The 18958-nt window shown below is 45.5% G+C and overlaps 3 protein-coding genes across 8 annotated transcripts in view; 1 reads left to right on the plus strand and 2 right to left on the minus strand.

The window, feature by feature from the left end:
* Positions 1-391, minus strand: part of LOC105564810 (protein NETWORKED 1D-like) — a 17382-nt gene extending 16991 nt beyond the window's left edge. The window contains exon 1 of the mRNA XM_012017498.1: positions 321-391. The gene's annotated coding sequence lies outside the window, so the exon portion shown is untranslated. The remainder of the gene's footprint in view (positions 1-320) is intronic.
* Positions 392-475: 84 nt separating this feature from the next.
* Positions 476-4379, plus strand: LOC105564811 (cyclin-Y-like protein 1). Of its 3 annotated transcripts, none has more exons than XR_001009153.1 (5): positions 476-717; positions 784-1004; positions 1184-1470; positions 1598-1943; positions 2373-4379. XR_001009153.1 is itself a non-coding variant. In XM_012017499.1 (4 exons), exons 1-4 carry the CDS (start codon positions 486-488, stop codon positions 1884-1886), a joined length of 1029 nt encoding a protein of 342 aa, XP_011872889.1. In that variant the 5' UTR covers positions 476-485; the 3' UTR covers positions 1887-4379. The 3 variants fall into 3 exon arrangements, 1 of the variants encoding a protein (XP_011872889.1); XR_001009154.1 differs by having other exon boundaries at positions 3966-4379; XM_012017499.1 differs by having other exon boundaries at positions 1598-4379.
* Positions 4380-5285: 906 nt separating this feature from the next.
* On the minus strand, positions 5286-18930 carry LOC105564813. 4 transcript variants are annotated; one of them, XM_012017503.1, is made up of 20 exons: positions 18730-18930; positions 17313-17506; positions 16620-16678; positions 16312-16495; positions 16055-16227; positions 15840-15956; positions 15409-15525; positions 15205-15335; positions 14753-15105; positions 13807-14665; positions 13407-13722; positions 12494-13282; positions 11342-12268; positions 10671-11045; positions 10437-10537; positions 8723-10134; positions 8136-8439; positions 7492-7608; positions 7278-7403; positions 5286-6930 (listed from the first exon to the last, which is right to left on the minus strand). In XM_012017503.1, the coding sequence occupies exons 2-20, from the start codon at positions 17481-17483 to the stop codon at positions 6389-6391; spliced, it is 7173 nt and encodes a 2390-aa protein (XP_011872893.1). In that variant the 5' UTR covers positions 17484-17506; positions 18730-18930; the 3' UTR covers positions 5286-6388. The 4 variants fall into 4 exon arrangements, with proteins under 4 accessions (XP_011872893.1, XP_011872894.1, XP_011872891.1 ...); XM_012017504.1 differs by having other exon boundaries at positions 12494-13264; positions 15409-15534; XM_012017501.1 differs by having other exon boundaries at positions 15409-15534.
* Between the last annotated feature and the right edge of the window lie 28 nt (positions 18931-18958).

The following is an 18958-nucleotide window of genomic DNA, read 5'->3' on the forward strand; positions in this document are numbered from 1 at the left end:
CGAGCGAGAGAGAAAGAGAGAGAGAGAGAGGGAGTGTGCCTGCGTGTGCGCGTGTGTGTGTGTGTGTGAGAGAGAGAGAGCGAGCGCGCGAGCAAGGGAGGAAGGGAGAGAGGTAGAGAGAGGGAGAGTGAGAGCGAGGACTGCGCGAGGAGGTCCCCGTCGCGCGGGTTGCTTTTTTTGGCGAGCATCGCCGACATGAGCCAGACAAGTCGCGGACGAGCGTGTCGCGTCACCAGTCGCACGAACGGCCGCCCCGTCAGCTGATCGTTTGTCGCACAACGAAATGTGAGGTGGCGAGCGTTATCTACCTACCTACCTACCTAACGCCTCCGCGCGATACACGCGGCCAGCGTCTCCTCTCCCCCGCTCGCCCGCGTCCGCGTGCGAACTGTGTGTGTGACTAAGCGCCGCATCCGTGGCGCGCGAAGTGCGGGAAGCGGGAAGAGCGCAGGGGCACTGGCACCGGTTGGAGCTTACATGGGAACATGGGGAACAAGAATAGCTGTTGCGTCTACTCGAGTCCGCAGGCCGGGCGCAAGGAGGCGGGGCCCGAGTGCGCCACGCGCAACCTGGAGGAGCACCTGCCCGAGGGCGGGATTAGCGTTAATAATTTGCAACATATCAGTGAACGCGAGCCGGAGGACTGGGACTCGGATCCGTCGTTGCACCCATGCGCGGGTACCATCTTCATGGAGCGCTCCAAGCAGGCTATTGAGAGTGGGTATACACCTGGCAGAATGGTTGTGTATGCGTATCGCTCCTCACCTTTCCCCCTTTTTCCAGATGGCATGGTGAGGAAGAAGAGTCAACATCAAATAGCGGACACAAGGCCTTTGAAGAAGAGCAGCAGCTGCAGTACAATATATTTAGACGACAGCACGGTCTCACAACCTAACTTGAAGAATACCGTCAAATGCGTTGCCTTAGCCGTTTATTACCACATTAAGAATAGAACCTCGCAGCGGCAGATCGACATATTCGACGAGAAACTGCATCCGCTAACGGTACCGCGCCAGAGAAATAGCGACGTTGCCCACTTAGCCGCCTCCGCAAACCAGTATTCTATATTTTCGTGTGTCCCTCTTCTACACGCTCGTTTAATACAATCGGCGTAGATCGGAGAAGTCCTGAGGCCTCTTCTCGCGCGACGCGTTTACGCTTGACCGCTAAATCTGTCTTTCAGAGGGACGGCGTCTCGGAGGATTACGACAAGCATAATCCGGAGCATAAGCAGATATACAAGTTTATAAGGACTCTGTTTAACGCCGCTCAGCTCACCGCTGAATGTGCCATCATAACGTTGGTTTATCTTGAACGCCTACTTACTTACGCGGAGATAGACATAACACCGGCTAACTGGAAGCGAATAGTGCTGGGAGCTATTTTGTTGGCGTCCAAAGTTTGGGACGATCAGGCGGTGTGGAACGTTGATTACTGTCAAATATTGAAAGACATCACGGTGGAGGATATGTAAGTCCTTCTTTTTCTTTCGGTTGCACCTGCAATTAGATTTATTACACGTTTTACGAAGCTTATAAGACAAACCGAAGCCGTGAAGCTGTTAGTCTTATTAATTGGACGAATTTATAATTTCTAGGAACGAATTAGAAAGGCAATTCCTGGAGATGCTGCAATTTAACATAAATGTTCCTTCGAGTGTATACGCCAAATATTACTTCGACCTTCGTACACTTGCGGAAGCGAACGAGTTAACATTCCTTAGCGAGCCACTTAGCAAGGAGAAGGCGCAGAAGCTAGAAGCTATGTCCAGAGTTTACGAAGACAAGGTCACAGCCGAGGCCCTACGTACTGGTATCAAAAAGTGGTCCAGCTTGGACAACGTATGCATAGGCGGACCTAGACGTAGCATTGCTATTTTATCTTAAACATATTTACGGATGTAAAACGCAGGCGCACGGTTACTGCTCAGATTTTAAATGGAGGTACGTGAAGTTTTGTAAAGACATTGTTACCGATCAATTTTTATGATTTTGAGAGAGAGAGAGAGAGAGGAAGAGAGAGATCGTTTGGATTGTACCAAACATTTATGTTACATCTCTGTTTAATTATTATGGAATGTTTGATGTATTATATACATCTCTTGGCAAGCTGTTTTTATATATTGTCCAAACTAGATGTAAAGATATCACATGTACCGTATGTACGGCTAAGTTGGAGGGATTTCCGTCGCAAGTATGGCTTGCAATAACAATCGTAAATCTAACTATTGTATATGTTATTGTATACTCTAAAATTTAGACGGTTTTTAATTCGTTGCAATTTCCAATGCGTTACTCCCGTTGTCTGCATTAAAGAACCGTGAGGTGATTCTCCGATAGAGAAGACTTTCAGATTTCGTCTCCTTTTTCTAGATACAATTCCTAACTTCGATTAATTGTGTTATACCACTAATTGCGAAAAGCTATAAATATTAATCTTATTTGACGATAAGTATATCAATACATTTCTGTTGATTGCGCAAAAATTCTACTGTCTGGGACCTTAAAATGTGGATATAACAAAGCATACGAGAATGTGAGGCGTACTGACGAAACAAAGGGTGAGAAAGAAAATGTTTTTATAGTCGGTAGCATTATCTGTACTGTCCTTATGGGAGAAAATAACTTGTGATATATATATTAGTCAACTATTCATTATCCAAAGCATTTTATATATTGACTGAATTTAATAAGAATCAAACTTACGGCTGATTTACTAATAACATTCTAAAAAGTGAAAATATGCATACAGCACGCTTCAAATTAGAGATCGTTGACGTTTGTTAATGAACGTCATAATTTATCAAGATAATCCAATTAGACATTTGCAAGCCAAAGTTGTAATGCACGTCATCTTGATATATCCAAATTATTTTTAAGTATATTAATATATTTTCTTTGATTTGCCTATCTTCTCACTGTTGTGTACACGAGAGAAATCGTGGCTTTAGAGAGGAAATAAATTTACACATTTTTCTTTAATACATAATATTCCTATGTACTTTTAATAGATTTCTGTAAGGCAAGTGCACACCGTTCATTTCAATGCTGTGTTTCAATGATCGCTGCTATTATTAGAATTTTCTTTAATCACAAATGTACAGCATAACAATCTAGAAAAAATGTTGACACTTAATTCGATACAACGGATTTAATAAGTGATTTATGTATTTTGAATAATAGTACATAGCGAGAACACCATTTAAAATAAGATATTAATATAATAGCGTAAATATATTAGCAAATCAGCCTTTGTAGCTTATTAAGAATGAAGGGCACGATAAATTAGTCCGAATAATTGCTTTTATATGGCGCTACTTCCATGGATTAATAACTTTAGATGATGCGCGCGATAAAGATAAGCCATGATATCAGGGTTGCATCTTTTTTCTCTTATAAGATTACTCAGTCTTGCAAGGTTTCACATTATTAATGAGTGGAATTTTATTTGTAATCGTTCTATTCAGGATTATCGGAAAGTTAACTCAAGTCCACATTTGCTCGTTCTTTTCATCATGTAATACGCATTACTTTTAGACGCTTTACGGAGAAACGTTGAAGTATTCATCAATCTTTGATAGGAAGTCATGAAGTGATCACATTTCCACGGCCATAAAATTTCTAATAACATTAAAGTATTTAAATCTGACAGCTATCTAAAGCATTGCGTTTCGTCTAGCATGCAATTAAATCTTCCAAAGATCATCGAGGAACACGCCCACTAAAAAGAAGGCGAACGTAGAGGTTGTATCATATTCACATTTTACTACGTAACAAGGTTAAATTGAAATACCATTAATATAATCGTGTACCATACTACTAATTGACTTATGTACGATATAATTTAATATTTTGTACCTACCGACTAGAACTTTAAATATAAGATAGGTCTTGTATTTGTACCGTATGACTGGTTATACGTCTATAAGAATTGAAGTGTAATCTGAGGTTCCGTTGGATTTTCAGAATGCCGCTGCGGAGGAAGAGCAATTGCGATTTATTATTATTTTTATATTTTATTACACGAAAGTCAGAGTATTGTAACGGTCGAATTTATAATAGAGCGGCTGTAAGGCCCGACGTACGTGAGAGGTAACGAAGCGAAGCTACGTACGTTCTCGGTTTTTAACGCATTGTATAGTGTATACCGGATGATGAGAGCATAATGTAACGTATTTGCAATCTCTGTCCACATGGCAATCTTTCATTTCGCCTGTCCGATAAATAAAAATATATTTTTACTGCATTACTATATTATAGGTAACTACATACATACGTGCTATGTATGCTGCGGAAGTGTTTATACAACTTTACAGAGCAATTAATACACCGTGCGATGCCAAAACGTTGTTAAAATTATATTATATTGTATAGACTATTGCACATACACACACACATACAAGAAGAATGTGTACTGCACCGCGATTTCCGGTTCGTTTTTACCTCTCTGTTCCGATTCCTTGATAAAAACTAGATGTTTATAAATTTTCACGCGCATGACTATTTTTATAAATAGATATTCATTATAAAGACAATCTTCGAGTCTTATTGCGTCCTGTAAATAAATTGCCGAATTCGTGTAAAATTCGTAAACGTGTGTATCATAAACCGTACCACTTTGTTAGTAGTTACCCGAGCACTAAAAAGAAAAGAAGAAAAAAAAACATTTTGCGCTTGAAGGTGATGTATTTCATAGGGTCGCCTTTAAGTCTTCCATCCTAGCGTCTGTATAGATTCCTACATACTTTAACTCCACGTAATAAAGTATTACGTTTAACATATTATGAGACCGATGCTTTTATAATACGAATTTGTGATAAATAGATATACCAATACATTATAATATCGTTTTGTACATATATATATGTATATATAAATATCTGCATAAAACATGCCCGTTGTATCTATTTTATTGTAAATTTTATTATTGTCCGATTACAAAGGCAGATATTATAAGGCTATGAAATTTATACTCTGTCGCATCTTTCACGTTTACTAAAAGAGAAAAAAAAAGAACCGATAAGTCTAGAAGTCTCTCTTTTTCCTGCATTTTGCCTGATAATAAAAGAACGAATGCTTCCGCTTAAACACATAACGCTTTCGTATGATTATCACGTGCAAAGTAGCATTACCTGGGAGATGTAAAGCACGAGTCGTTTGCGTTTTCAGCACGTCTTCCTTTCTAACGCTACAGCTTGTTGGAAGGGTCGCGATTGGAAGCGTAGAAAGCGGTATGTGCGCGCGTACGCATGACAGTAAAATGTATTAGACGTGTGCTTTTTCTGCAAAGAAATTATTATTGATAACGATTACACACAGAAATACAATTACGTGTTATTCGACTGTGTGTACAATGGTTGTATCGAAACCTGATAAAATTGTATACACGAGCGAAGCTGTTCTCATCTTTCCGAAAAGGGCCAAATTTCTGAAAGACGTAATTTCTTACAAAAATAAAATCGTGCCTGAAATTATTTACTTGACCGACATGTATATTTGCATTTGTGTATCATATGCAATGCCAAAACGTTTAATATGTATATGTAATGTATAGATGTATAAAATTATACATGGAATTTTAATAAACATTTCGTCTCGTAATAAAAAAGAGGTGAAACAAACAAAAAAAACATAGTCTGAAAAGATCACTTTGTAAATATCTCTTTCCACTTATGATAGAGTATTAAGGGACAAAAAGTCAACCAGATAAAAGCATTGCAAAAGAGATGGCACGACAAATTGCTCTATTCCTTACGATTAAGATAATAAAAGTGGGAAGTACGTTCTGAATGATTTATTTGACGGCATTAACGTTCATTCGATCGGTAAATACATGTTAATATTATATAACGACCCAGTTTTCCCCACACTTTCACATTATAAGACGTAACAGAAGCATCTCTAAAAGAAAGACAGTCAGTATCGTATACTACGAATTCAGTTTAATAGAAACGATGCAAAGAGCACTTTTTAAATTATAAGAATATATAAAAATCACATAAACTATACAATAACTAATTGATCGAACATATATTATTTTATATCTATACATTATACAATTCTTATGTCTCTTTGCAGAACATAAGGAAATAGCACAACATGGAAAAGAATAAAATATCGAATTGTAATCCGTAGCAGTCTCGGGCTATTTATCACTGCAATCACTGCAATCTGCCGAGATTGACAATCGACTGCGGGAACAACCTATTACCACACATCGCACGTTGGCATATATCCTTCCTTACAATCTATCAAAAAGAAATTTGTTGAGGAGGGGGGAGGGAGGGGGCGAACCGCGATACATTTTACGTGTATGACACATTCATTGTAAGCACTATAATACGAAGAAAACGTTTACTTCCGTCTGTCTACTAAAATCGGGCGTAGAATCACTGCAGAATATTTAATTGTCCGGTGCTTGTCGCGTAAACCATCCCTTGGCCCGGCTGCGGCGCCCATCTGATGCAATTTAGACTGAGAATGCTCGCAACCTCCCGGCTGCTTTGCAACAATTCCCGGATAAGCACCATACTCTCCCTATGACGTTTGATGTCCATGTCCAGCTCGTTTCGCATACGAATGTCGCGAATCCGCCAATCGCGAATGCGTCTGTAATTGTTGGCTGTAAGATTATTTCGTCTCGTGGTGTTGTTGTTAGAAACGTTATCATCGAGCATCTCGTCTGAGGAATCGTATGACAATTCCATGGTCGGATCTGTCGACGAAACGTTTTTCTCGTCGTCGGGCTGCTTCTCTATCAGCTTGTAAATCAGAGCCATCGGAACAGGCCTGGTGGGAACATGAATTCTGCGTGCCAAGCCTACCAAGAGATGCTGTTGCGTAGGCGATATCGAGACAGACACTACCGGTTGATCGATATTGGTCGAATAAATCTTTTCACCCAGCGTTTCCCATTGCAGACTGTAAATACCTAAACCGAAGAAGCAAACCGCACAGCTGTAGCCTTTCGACAATTTATAGTAAATCGAGTTTTTACTTTATTCAGTTTCTTGTATAAGTAACGAAAAAATTGCATAGCAATGCACAAAGAACAGGATAAGTTCATATTATTTATATACTGTTTTAATATAATTCTGCCCCTTGTGGGAGAAAAGTTATCGTTTAAAAATATCCCCCCGCAAGATTATATTGGCGTGAAAGAGATGGGATGCAAAAATAAGAAATTATCCTTTCAAGATAAAAAGAAGTGCTGAGTACACGCGCACTGAGAAGGAATCGTTAATATTTCGACATATACATGTTTTTTTCCGCATTTACCTAAAGTGGTTGTCACATTAATACGGCCAGCCTGCAAAAATGTCGCCAGTAATTTCCCATCTGTAGATATATCGATACTGGTATCGTTGTGAATCTTACATTCGGGCACCACGATGTTTTTCTCAGCTGAAAAAATCGTATCGGCATGTATAAGCGTACGCAGAAAAGGAGTGCGATTATGATTAATAATTTACATTCGATAGTTTTTACTAACAATCTGTAATATCTGGTATGTCACCATTGGAGAAGTCCCACGCTTGAACGCGATAACTCTGAATTTCCAACGATGGATTGAACTGCATACCCGATGAATATACAGGTACATGTTGTTCTAAGAAATTGGTTGATTTTTACATCTTCACATATATTGCATATGCATGTGTATAAAATAAATTTAGTATTTAAGTTCTAAAGGATCGGTCACTAGTGGCAATTTTATATTAAGAAAAAAAGTAGAAGGAAAAGGAAAGATGACAAATTTTTGAGAGATTTTATGAGAATTTGTTCCCGAGAAAGTAGATCTTAGAAGTCGCAAGTTAGTAACATCTTGTTATTTTTAAACTTGTTACTTTTACACTAACATAATTGCGCAACGTTATCGAAGTGAGAAATGATGTGAAAGACGTTTCAAGAACAGTAGGAAGTATTTAAAGTTGTCGAATATTATTCATCTTATTTATACAATAAGATAATAAACTTGTATCATTTCTTTTTAAACTAAATATATCCTTGTTCGCACTTTAATAACTGTGGTTGAAATAAAATCATCGGTATCTCTCGATTGCGCTACCAATAGGAGACCATTCTGTACGTGTGTATTAGATATGTATCTAAAAATATATTTGGGAAAAAATGTACCAAAGTCCCAATAATAATCGTTTTCATCATTTCCTGGATCCTGTCCACCTCCACCTCCTCCTCCTCCTCTTCCTCCACCACCACCTCCACCTCCACCACTACCTCCTCCCGCTCCCGCTCCCGCTCCTGCTCCTGCTCCTCCTCCATCTCCACCATCATCACCGCCGCCACCACCATTACTGGGATTGGCAGAAGCACCTCCTCCAATTCGTGACCCTGTATTAGTCACGATTTCACGAGGTATCCAGGGAGGGTTGATCCCAACTCGATTGCGCCACAACGTTAGTAATGTTGGAGTAAACACCTGATACAAAAAAAGTTAACAATTAGAAAGAATGTATCCTTCAAACAAGCCTTCAACAATCGAACCTATCATTTATCAATGCAAGTATCGGCGAAATAAAAAGTAATTCACGAATGGACATCAAATATTATTTGTGGGATATCAATTTTTGTAAGACTTAAATACAAAATAAATGCACGGAAATATAAATCATGAGAATAGTCGCAAATTTACGGAATCATAATTATTCGTTAGAATAATCGACTATGAGTGAAAACGCAACGTTTCAAAATCTATGCCATACCGAGTTTCTATTATTGTTCGACTGTCCGGCCCAACTTGGTCCAGGCTGATCCGTGGACTCGTTTGTCCGATCGTTACCCCTGTTAGTGGCGTTATAGAGGAAATTATTGATCAAGAACGGCGGAGGCGTGTGTGGCGGAGTCGGCGGCGTGGTCTGCCTTCTTCGCGGATTACCAGAGAGATTGTCCAAGTCGTTTACAGGCACGTTATTCACCTGCAGCTCAGGAACGTTAAATTCTCGTCGGAGAGACGCGCCCTCCCTGCTGTGAGGGAATCGGCGATTGTTATTCGGGTCGGAGCTACCGTATCTGTGCAAAGGACGCTCGAGCATCGAGTACGCGCCCCGCGCATATTGGCGAGCCCAACGGGACCTCTGATGCAACGGTCTGGCGCTTTGTTGTTCATCTCCCGACGAAGTGTGAGAAAAGAGGTTCCTCCAGTAGTTCTCGCCGGGATACATGTTCGAGTCGGTCTCCTGCGAACCCCTCGATTCGTTGATGCGTCTCACCGCCGGCTCGGATACCGTAGCACTTCGGAAACACCGCCTGTAGCTCTCATACGAGTTTCGCAGCTCGTTCGCGGTGTCTCTTGCACGAGTCTCAACTCCCGTCCTGGCGTCACCACGGTCGTCGTTGTCGATCGAACTGCTGCTTTGGATTCTCTCGACGATGCTCTGCACCTCCGCCGACAGGGCGTTTTCTGAAGTCGATTGGCGATTATCCTCGCTTTGCGCATCATCGTAATTATTATCGTTACCGCTATCGTCATCGTTATCGCTAGGTCTAGCTGCCGCTGGATTGCTGGTTTGGTTCTCGGACACGTTATTAATGTTTTGAGTTGGAAAACGATATAGCTGTATCAACTTCATAACGTCGAAACGCGGTAGTGCCTGCGGCCCGTGCCTCAATAGCATCGCGTATCGTGAGATTGACTCTAGCTCGTTTGACATTTCGCTGCAGTTCCTCGGCAACCTTTCTCTGTCCGCGCTTCGTCTCGGCGTGTTGTCGCCCGCGTTACCGTTCTGACCTAGATGACGATACTGCATAGCGCGGAAACGCGCTAATGCCTCCCGGCTGTTCCAGTGTGCCGTCGTGTGCCGTGAAAGGGGCTCTTCTCCATTTGGCACCTCGCCGCGGTTTCTCGGCAATCTTTCTCTATCCGAGCATCGTCCCGGCGCGTTATCGCCCGTGCATTGCAAACTTTCCGACAAGGCCAGCAGCCGCTGGGGCAAAAACTGCAGGTTATTGTCAACGTTGTTATTACCGCGTGTGTCGCCTCTGTTTTGGTTGTCAACCGATAAATCGGAGGTAAAGGGTCCATATTGACTAGACTCCAGCTCTCGTCTTGTTATTACCAACTGCGCCAGCAGCAAGTCTGTCAGCTCCAGTGCCAGATGTAACAATACGTACAATTCTGGGAGGAAAGAGAAACGCGACTTAACAAGAGATGCGTAATCTAGAGAATGTGGAAAACATGGAATTATTTCATACAAACTCATATTTTCCATAAAATCACTCACACATTCAGATATTGTTTTTCCCTTTTTAAAATCAGTAAGTAATTTTAACTTCTCAATATTCAGAATTAACAATTCTTTTGAAGACGACACTGCACGTAATGGAAAAATTTTATCGTACGCTTCGAGCTTTGCTTTTTAATGTGGAATTATTACATTTCGAAAATCAATAGTTCTGTATAATGCACGATAAACTTACTGTACATCTGTTCATAGAGAACGTTGCTTTGGGAACCGTTTCCTGATCTCGTTACTTCGAAGAATTGGATCAGAGACCGTACCATCAAGCCGAGCACTTGTCTGAAATAATATTAATTGGCCCGAATATATTACTGATCACGATGCAGAACGAGTCTTGAAAGTGATGTACACTTGCTCGATATTTTAATGTTAATATACCACAACACAAAATATTACGTGCTGTGCTTCCTACCTAGCTCTCAGTCTCGTGGCTTCGCGAATCTCTTCCATCTCCCGATTATCGTTCTCTCTGTTAGTTTCCGATTGACGGTTGTTACCACTCAACCGTCTGTTGCTGTTCCGGGCCAAGGCCCTCTGCTGCTGGACCAGCAATTTCAGCCGTACGATCATCTTCTGCAGATACTCAGATGTGTTCGAACCACGCGTTCTATCCCGCGTGTCTGTATCTGCGTCTACATTGTCGTTGTTACTGCTGCCTCTGTTCTGAGTTGCATTCCTGCGTAAATACCACGGTCTTCTGACGTGCTGAAACGGACTGTTGGCCGACTGAGACCTAGGACTTTGTCGACCACGATGCGACCATTTCAGCGACCACAATTTTAAACGTCTGAAAAGTGAAGTACGTTTAATGAGATTACAATTGATTTAGAGAGGCAATTACAGTGCGTTTAGTTTAATTATTAAAACATGTCTTATTATGTCTAATTATATTTCTTCAACTGAATAAATTTGCGTGTAAAATTTTTCTCGCATGAAAGAGTTAGTTCACTTTTAAGTAATGACCTAACTATAAATCCGAAATCGCTTATTTTCATAAATTCATTAATTAAAGACAGATCTAATTGACTCTTTTAAAACAAATTTAAAACACACCGTTCCCGCAGAATATATGCACATAAATACCGGAGATATATCTTTTGTCTATCGCGCAGTCTGTTATATCTGGCGGACGACTCGGACGACAACGTGGAAGCTGAAGTCCTATTGGTTCGTTCCCTTTGATTCGTTAGATACTGCCTTAGGGTAACATTGATGTTACTATCGTCGTTCCTGCTGCTGCTGCTGTTGTCGGCCGCATCGCCGGGGACGGGGTAATCAGTATTCGCGTCCGACGCCTGGGAAGATCTACTGGGACCGGCACGGTCGAGACCGCTGACGAAACTCGAGATGCTGGGTAACGGTTCCGACTCGGTCGGCGCAGTTGCGTCCGGCAGATTCGCATTAGCTCCGACGTTCGACGCGACGCCGGACATACCGGGCAGCTGCTCGTCGCCGCCGTCGGTCGTCAAGCTCGAGTACGTGTGGTCGTTCATCGCCCGCGCGTCGGCGACCCGCGAGTCGCAGTTTTGGCAGCGCGAGGTCAGCCGCGCGTACAAGCCGTCCAACATCTCGTTCAACTTGAGACGCTCCATCCGCCGTAACTCGGCGTCGCTCGGCAGCAGATTCGAGAGACTTATGTTGGTGCTCTCCTCGATATTACGGGCGCTGGACGTCGGCTCGTCCTCGCGACCTCTCTCTTGACCGGTCACTCCGGTCGACGTCGACGGCTGATTGTGATCGTACAACCTCGCATTGGCGCAACCACCCTCGCTGCTCTCCCTCTGGTAGGTCTCGAGCAGCATTTTCTTGAAATTCCTCGCAAACTCACTCGACGGACCCGCGACCGACGTCGACGGAACAGGATTGCCGGCCGCGTCGTCTCGTTGCGCCTCCGCCTGATCGCCGTTCTGCCTCTCCACGCGGACCGTCACGTGCAACGATCGTATCTGTCGTTGCAGATCCTCCCACATTTTGCGCACTTGACACAGCTGAACTATCTCCAAGCGTGCTCTGTTAAGGAAAGAAAATCAAGGGAATTATTTTTGATCGACACAAAAACGAAAAGAACCGAGCATAAAGCGTTGTAATTCATTTTCTAAGGTTGCTTCAACGGTGGTATAAAAAATATCTCTACAATAATCTCGCGTTTATTCGAGTATTCTATTTCCAGTTTAAATGCTAAACGAAAAAAAATGTGGCCATGTAAAATCTCGCATCATCGCATCGTAAGCTTACCGGCACAAGCGGTGCATGTTGTCGATGTGACGACTGAGCAACTGGATCCCTTGTCGAACTCCCAGCGAACTCTCTCGCGGATCTATATTGTCAGCGCCGAGCATTATCGGATCCGTGATGTAGTCGAGATCCGGGTCATCTGCGTTTCGTTGCTCCTGACTCTGCTGCTGTTGCCTGTCGCTCGCTGCCGGCGACCTGTCCTCGCGGTTAGTCACGCTGGCGGTTCTCGTTGCAACGGGATTGTTGACCATTCTCGACAATTCCGCGAATCCCGCCAACGTCGCGCCCGGATCGGACGTCTGCGGCTGAGGCGGAGCGCTGTCGGTGCCACCGTTGGACGTTTGATTCTGTTCCACTCTCTGGGATTGGTTTTCTCGTAAACTTCTGAACGGGAACAACGGCGGCTGTTCGTAGCGAGTTGGATTCGCAGACACCGGCGACAACTGATTCCTTTGCTCTCTGTGCCTGTCGTTGGCACTTTGATCCGCGTCTATCGAGGACCTCTGTAGAACTAGGTCGCTCGGTGAGTCGTTGGGGTACTCTGAGTTTCTGCTAGAAGTATCCAGCTGTATCCAACGACTGGTCCACCGACGAGAGCTCGAGTTGGCGTTTGAGTTCGCATCGTCCAAATTCGAATCCGAGTTACTGTTCTCCTCGAGCAGCCAATATCCATTCTCCGAGTCGTCTAGTAATACTTGCTGAGTAGTATTGTTGCTTTCTACTCGATCCCCGTGCAAACTTCGGAGGATTTGCAGAACGTCGATCACTCTCCTGAGTAAAGGCGAATTTCTAAATGTTAAAAATTTCAAATACATATATGACATCTTCAAAGATGTACATAAGCTGTGCGAAAAGAATGTGAACAAAGCATTTTAAAACTCGGAAAAAGAAAGATTGAAGGAAGTACGCTCACCCCTGCCTGCGACTGGGCTCTTGAGATCTCGTTTCTTGCGTATTTCGCGTTGCTCTCGATGTCCTATTATCTTGATTGTTATCTTCGTTTGATTCGTTATTGTTTGAATTGTCAAGCAAATTGTTCCTATCTGTCTCGTCCAATCTGGAAGAACTAGCTGTCGCGTCTTGATTCTGCGAGCTGCTCGCTCGTTGCGCGGCGGACTTGGGTACGTTTGGCTGAAACGCCGAGTGAGTTGAGACTGTAAAGTTGGATGCGCTACTACGGGATGTCGATGAAGGCACGTAGCCTTCGTCGCTCGAAGATGAGCTGTCCTCTGGAACAACAGATAGATATTGAGTCACAACAGTGGCAATCTTATTTTTCTCTATGTGCAGTTGTGTTCAAGCAGAAATATTACCAATGCTGTAGGATAACGGCATTGGTATGGAAAACTCAATAGACCCCAGCGTCCTACGCTTTCGCCGCCTCGGCGGTTCGTCCTCCGTATTCGAGGCGTCAAATCGTCTCCTCGTTGCTCTGCCAGTACTTCTTGACGAGGTACTGGCGTTTTCGCTGTTATTGGCATCGGACCACATTGTGCTGTGCTCCTCGTTCTCAGCGGCATAACTCGTGCTGGGAAACGCACCGACGGATTCCAAATCCGGCCTCGAGGACAAAACTGATGATGCGGAACTAGTGCTGGGCATTTGTCCGTCGTTCGGGGTGAGAGCTCGCCACTCGGCCTCGCTTAAATTCACCGACGAAGGATCGGTCGCGATATGCCGATTTCGCGGCAGAATACCGTACATTGTGAATTCATCCCGCAATCGCTCGATCCTCGAACTCGTGTTAGTGAACTGCGCCTCCATGTTGTTAAGCGCTTCGATCTCGTTCAAGGCATTTTGAAGCAGCTGCAGGCGTGAGTTACGGTTGTTAGAGTGTTCGAATAAAGTCGCGGTCTGACGCTGCAGCCTCTCCCGCAATTTCTGCAGTCGCACCAGGCACGAGCTATTATTCTCGGCGGCGACGTTCAGCGCCTCCCTCAAATTCTGAAGAGTAGTTCCGATCTCCTCCTGCTCGGAACGTTCCATCAGTAATCGCTGGCACCGCTGCAACCTTTCTAGATTCGTGTTGTTCGCTTGCGCGCTGGAATTCAGTTCGTTCCTCAATCTTCGTATGGACGATTCGGTCGCCGCCGACTCGTTTCTGTTGCTAGACTCCGCGGGATTGGAGGACGATGCTTCCGGCATATCCATGGGGTCGGTGCCACGGTCGATCTTCAAAGAGAATCGAAATATTCTTTAGGCACGGTTGCTAGAGGGAAAACAAATTCTGATGGAGCTGCGAATAATGGCATAGCTCACCGTATCTCTGTTTCTTGAAACGTCAAAGTAATGTCTAACTACGAGCGTCACGTATTGATCGACGAGATCTCTGTAGCATAGATTTATTCTCCTCTCCGGATCTTGCGAACTGTTCCCACGTCCACGTTCCAACCTCTCGTCCACGCCGACCCACACGTTGTCCGATAAAGCAGAGTTGTTTATCGCAGTGGAATCTCGATTGCTCCTCCGAAGGAGATGCAGCACGTCGTCGTCGTTACTCTCGTCCGCCGATCTGTTCTCGGCATTGTCCGCGCTCGCTGGATTGCCGGTCGGGCGAGATGGATTTCTCATAATGCTTGGAGAAGACGTAGCCTCCCTAGTTTGACTCAGTTCTACGTTGCAAGGCACAAAACTATTACGATGAATCCCGATTGCTAAAGGTAGGTGGAGTCGCGTCACAACGCAGTATTCGTTATGATAGCATACTGTACCTTCGGATAGATTACGTCGCCGAAAAAACCGCGACTCCTCCTGCCGCGCGTTATTTCTAAACTGTTGACGATGATTGGCGAATCGCGAGAAGCTGGACATTTCATGGCCTCTGCGCATAAACAGATACGCACTGAAAGAATTTATATATTTAAATTTCGCAAATCTCCCGATAGACTTGGATAATTTTTCGACAGTTTAAGTACCGGGAAGTTCTATCTGCAGCATGACTGTCCGCCGATCCTCTCCCGTAAAAGGAGCTATGGTTCCACAAGTGAAAGGGCGAAAGTTCGATATCCGCGAAATTCTCTCGTGGTTGGTACCTAAAGTTCCTAATTTTTTTTCGGCATTAGTTACTGTATAAACTTAAAGTGCTGTTTGAAGTAACGTACATATGACGAAGGTAAAAAGATATAGATTTGTCGACGAAAAGTGACACGATGCAAAGCTAAACTTTACTTTCACCTATTTAACCGTAAAAATGATTGAAAGCAGAAAATGTGATTAGATTTATAATATAAATATTTCGTTGCTCTTATATACTGCAATACTCGAGCTTTTCATTTAAAACTGAAAGGGATATCAATGCTGAATGTCTAAAATGTATTTTTACGCGCGATACTCATGCTTTACTCACATCAAACTAGATCTAAGTAACTGTCCCACGGGAGCTCGGTCCCATTGCGATTGTACTTGCGGCGTGTTCGCGATGCCAGTGATTAGTTTTCTTCCTAAACTGTCGAAGGCTACGTATCTGCAATTTTTACAACGTACAAAGTACAGTCTCTCGTGCGAACATCTTTTCTCCCGCGTCGCAGTCTACGGTGCGAGCCGCTATTAAAGTATGCGTACCTCACTTTCTCTTTTTCAGTCTTTGTAGCAGTTACGGCGAACGGTTGAGACTTACTCCAGTCCCAGAAGTGGATTTCATTATACGTGGCTATAACTAACAATCTTTCAAAGGGATGGAACGCGAGCGAGGCGATAACGGTATGACTGTCGGCATTCCAGATCTCGCTACCACCCTACACGAACGAATTTGCATTGCGAGTCGTTAAACGCATCGTCGCTGGATCATCACGCAAAATAAAGAGAAAAAGGATACTCACGCTTAAATCCCACACGCGGACTTGACCTCCTAAGCAGCCGGACGCCAAGATCTGACTGGAGGACGGGTGGAAAGCTATGCACCAGGGAGTACGTGGGTGCCCGGACAAAGTTCTGATATTCTTCCCCGTTGTAATTTCCGTGATATAAATATTGTGATTCCCATGCGTAGATGCTACCATGGTCCTGAAATCATTGCTCCGCGTGATTCTCCCGAATTTCCACCGTCGCATTATTAGAGATAAAAGTAGCGCGTGCGTCGCGTATCATATCCTCCTCAATCTGCCAGCGTTACTTTCTAACATCTTACCCATCAGGACTGAAAACCATTAGGAAAGTGGCTCTAGGAACGCCAGGTAATTCGCATTTCTGCAAGTAAACAGATAACACTTGATAGCTCGCTGCAACATATGCAGCAACAAATATATCATCTATTAGCTCGGCCATTAGAAACCGATAGGCTTGGAGAACAAAAGTTGTTGTAGGAGGATCCATTTTACCGGGAATTTATCGCTACTGTTGCGACGCTGCAAGTGCCTCAAGATTTAATAAAGAAAGAACGCTTTGAAGCATTTAAGCCTATCGCACAATAGCAAAGCACAGGCAACAGGAATAAGGAGTAGAAATACGGTATAGAAACCTATGTAACGCCAAGTCACAATGATTCGTCGGCAACAGGAGTGCGATCTAATCAACTGCTTTTTGAAACCACGTGCGAGTCTCAACATTGGTCAGGTAGGTCGGGTACAGGGAATAGGGGAATAGAAATCCAACGCGTCTGACATTCTGTTCTTATCGCCTGGTCTATCGACGCCACATTCCATTGTGCCGTCGATACACGGTTTCTGGTAAGTTGGGGATTCGTTACTTCTATTGCCCGCGCTTTCCTATTGCGCGATAGACTTTACAAGTGGATCACAGTCTACATCTACTTGAGTCTTCGCAAAGTGAACACGGCGCAAGTTATGTAGCGATTGGACGACCGGGTATACGAAGCGCGTACCAATTCCTTGTGGTCCCTCAGCACAAAGTTCGCTTCAGCTATCGGCTCCAGTTCGCGCGTGCTGGTCTTATGCGTCGTGTGCAGCCCGAAGTCCCTCAGCATCAGGTTGCGCAGTATATTGCGCGACTTGCTGCGATGGAGCAGCTCCGGTTTCTTCTTGGGCTTCCCCATTTAGCCGGGTGTCCTTGCAACGCCTGCGGACAGATCACGAGCTGCATTACGGCACGTGTGAGCGCGCGCAGCCCTGAGAGGGCGACTCCCGGTGGGAAATTATTCGTCGCTCGACGTCGACCCGACGTCGTTTCGACCGACGAGTCATTTCTCGCCGGGTTACTCGGCTCGGGCCGCCTCACTTCCGCAGTCGACGAAATCGGGCTCCCGCCGCGGCGTTTTTGCACGAGACACGAAGGAATCGGGCGGAAAGCAGCGTCGCTCTGGCCCGCGGAGCGCGGGGCGTCAATCGTTCAAAGTTGACCATTGTTCGGGGCTAAGGTTAGGAAACCCGTCACACCGGGGGGACGTGGCGACGCGAGCCGCGGCAGGCGGGGGAAGGGCCGAGCCCGCACCGTGCGACCGGCCCGGAGTCTCCTCGCGCCGGGCAACGCATCCGCCGGGGTTTAAAAGTCGCCGAATTTAAATCTCGAGCTCTCGCGCGACTTCGCGTCGAGCGCGACCGAGAGGAGGCGTGCGCGCGCGACCGCGGGGCATGCGCACGTGGCCGCGGAGGGTGCTCGTGTCCTTGCATCTCGTCGATATGACAGATTTCCTAACCTGAACGGCGGGCCGAATCTCGACGACTCGATATTCTCGCCCCGCGGGCGGGAGCGACGCCGCTTCCCCGCCGGGATCCTCCGGTCGCGCGCGAAACGCGCGCCGCGGTCGCCCGGGTCCCGGACCGTTTCCGGGGACGCGGCCCGCGTAGCCGAACAATTATCGCACTTCCGTCGCAATTGCACGTCGCGGTGAGAGCCGGGACACGCTCAGAATCACGATCGGCGCTGCTCCGCCGCGCGCTCTCGCCGGGGCACAGTCCCGTGCTCTCGCGATTACATTACGTCGCCGAGGTAGGTTAAAGGCGGCCCCGTACTGTTCGCAACCAGACCAATTCTCTCGGCGACAGGCGGCAGCGCGGATTACGGCCAGGGGGATTAGCGAGCGCGACGCCTCGCTAATTCGGGCGACGGTGTCCCGCCGTCAGACCTGGCGGCGCCTCATTTCTCAACGGGATCGGTCCAGGCCACGAGCCGATCGCTGGACGGCCCGGAATAGCATTGTCGCACCGAGATAAATTCCGAATTTGCGTGCCTCCTCCCCGTATCCCCCCCCGCCCCCGCCCGCTCGTCGCCCCGTCCCCCTCCTCGCCGCCGCGACTCCCTCGTTCCCGGCCCCTTTTCGCGCGGACAGGGACTCCGCTTACCTGCGTGAGTTGTCGGACGCCGCCGGGACGACGGGCATGGAAGAGAGGGATACGCCTCACGCCGCGTACGCGGCCAACGTCAACTCCCGATCGCGTGTCCTATCGAAACACATCGCTGTCCTCCATTAGCTCGCTCGGGCTATCGTGGGGCTATCGCGAGGCACTGCGGATTCGCGAGCTCGTCGGTCACGATGTTTTCGACTGATTAAATTCGTCGTGCATCGCTAGA

This window comes from Vollenhovia emeryi, unplaced genomic scaffold, assembly GCF_000949405.1.
Source record: "Vollenhovia emeryi isolate VEMERY1.0 unplaced genomic scaffold, V.emery_V1.0 DF939159.1, whole genome shotgun sequence".
Classification (NCBI taxonomy): domain Eukaryota; kingdom Metazoa; phylum Arthropoda; class Insecta; order Hymenoptera; family Formicidae; genus Vollenhovia; species Vollenhovia emeryi.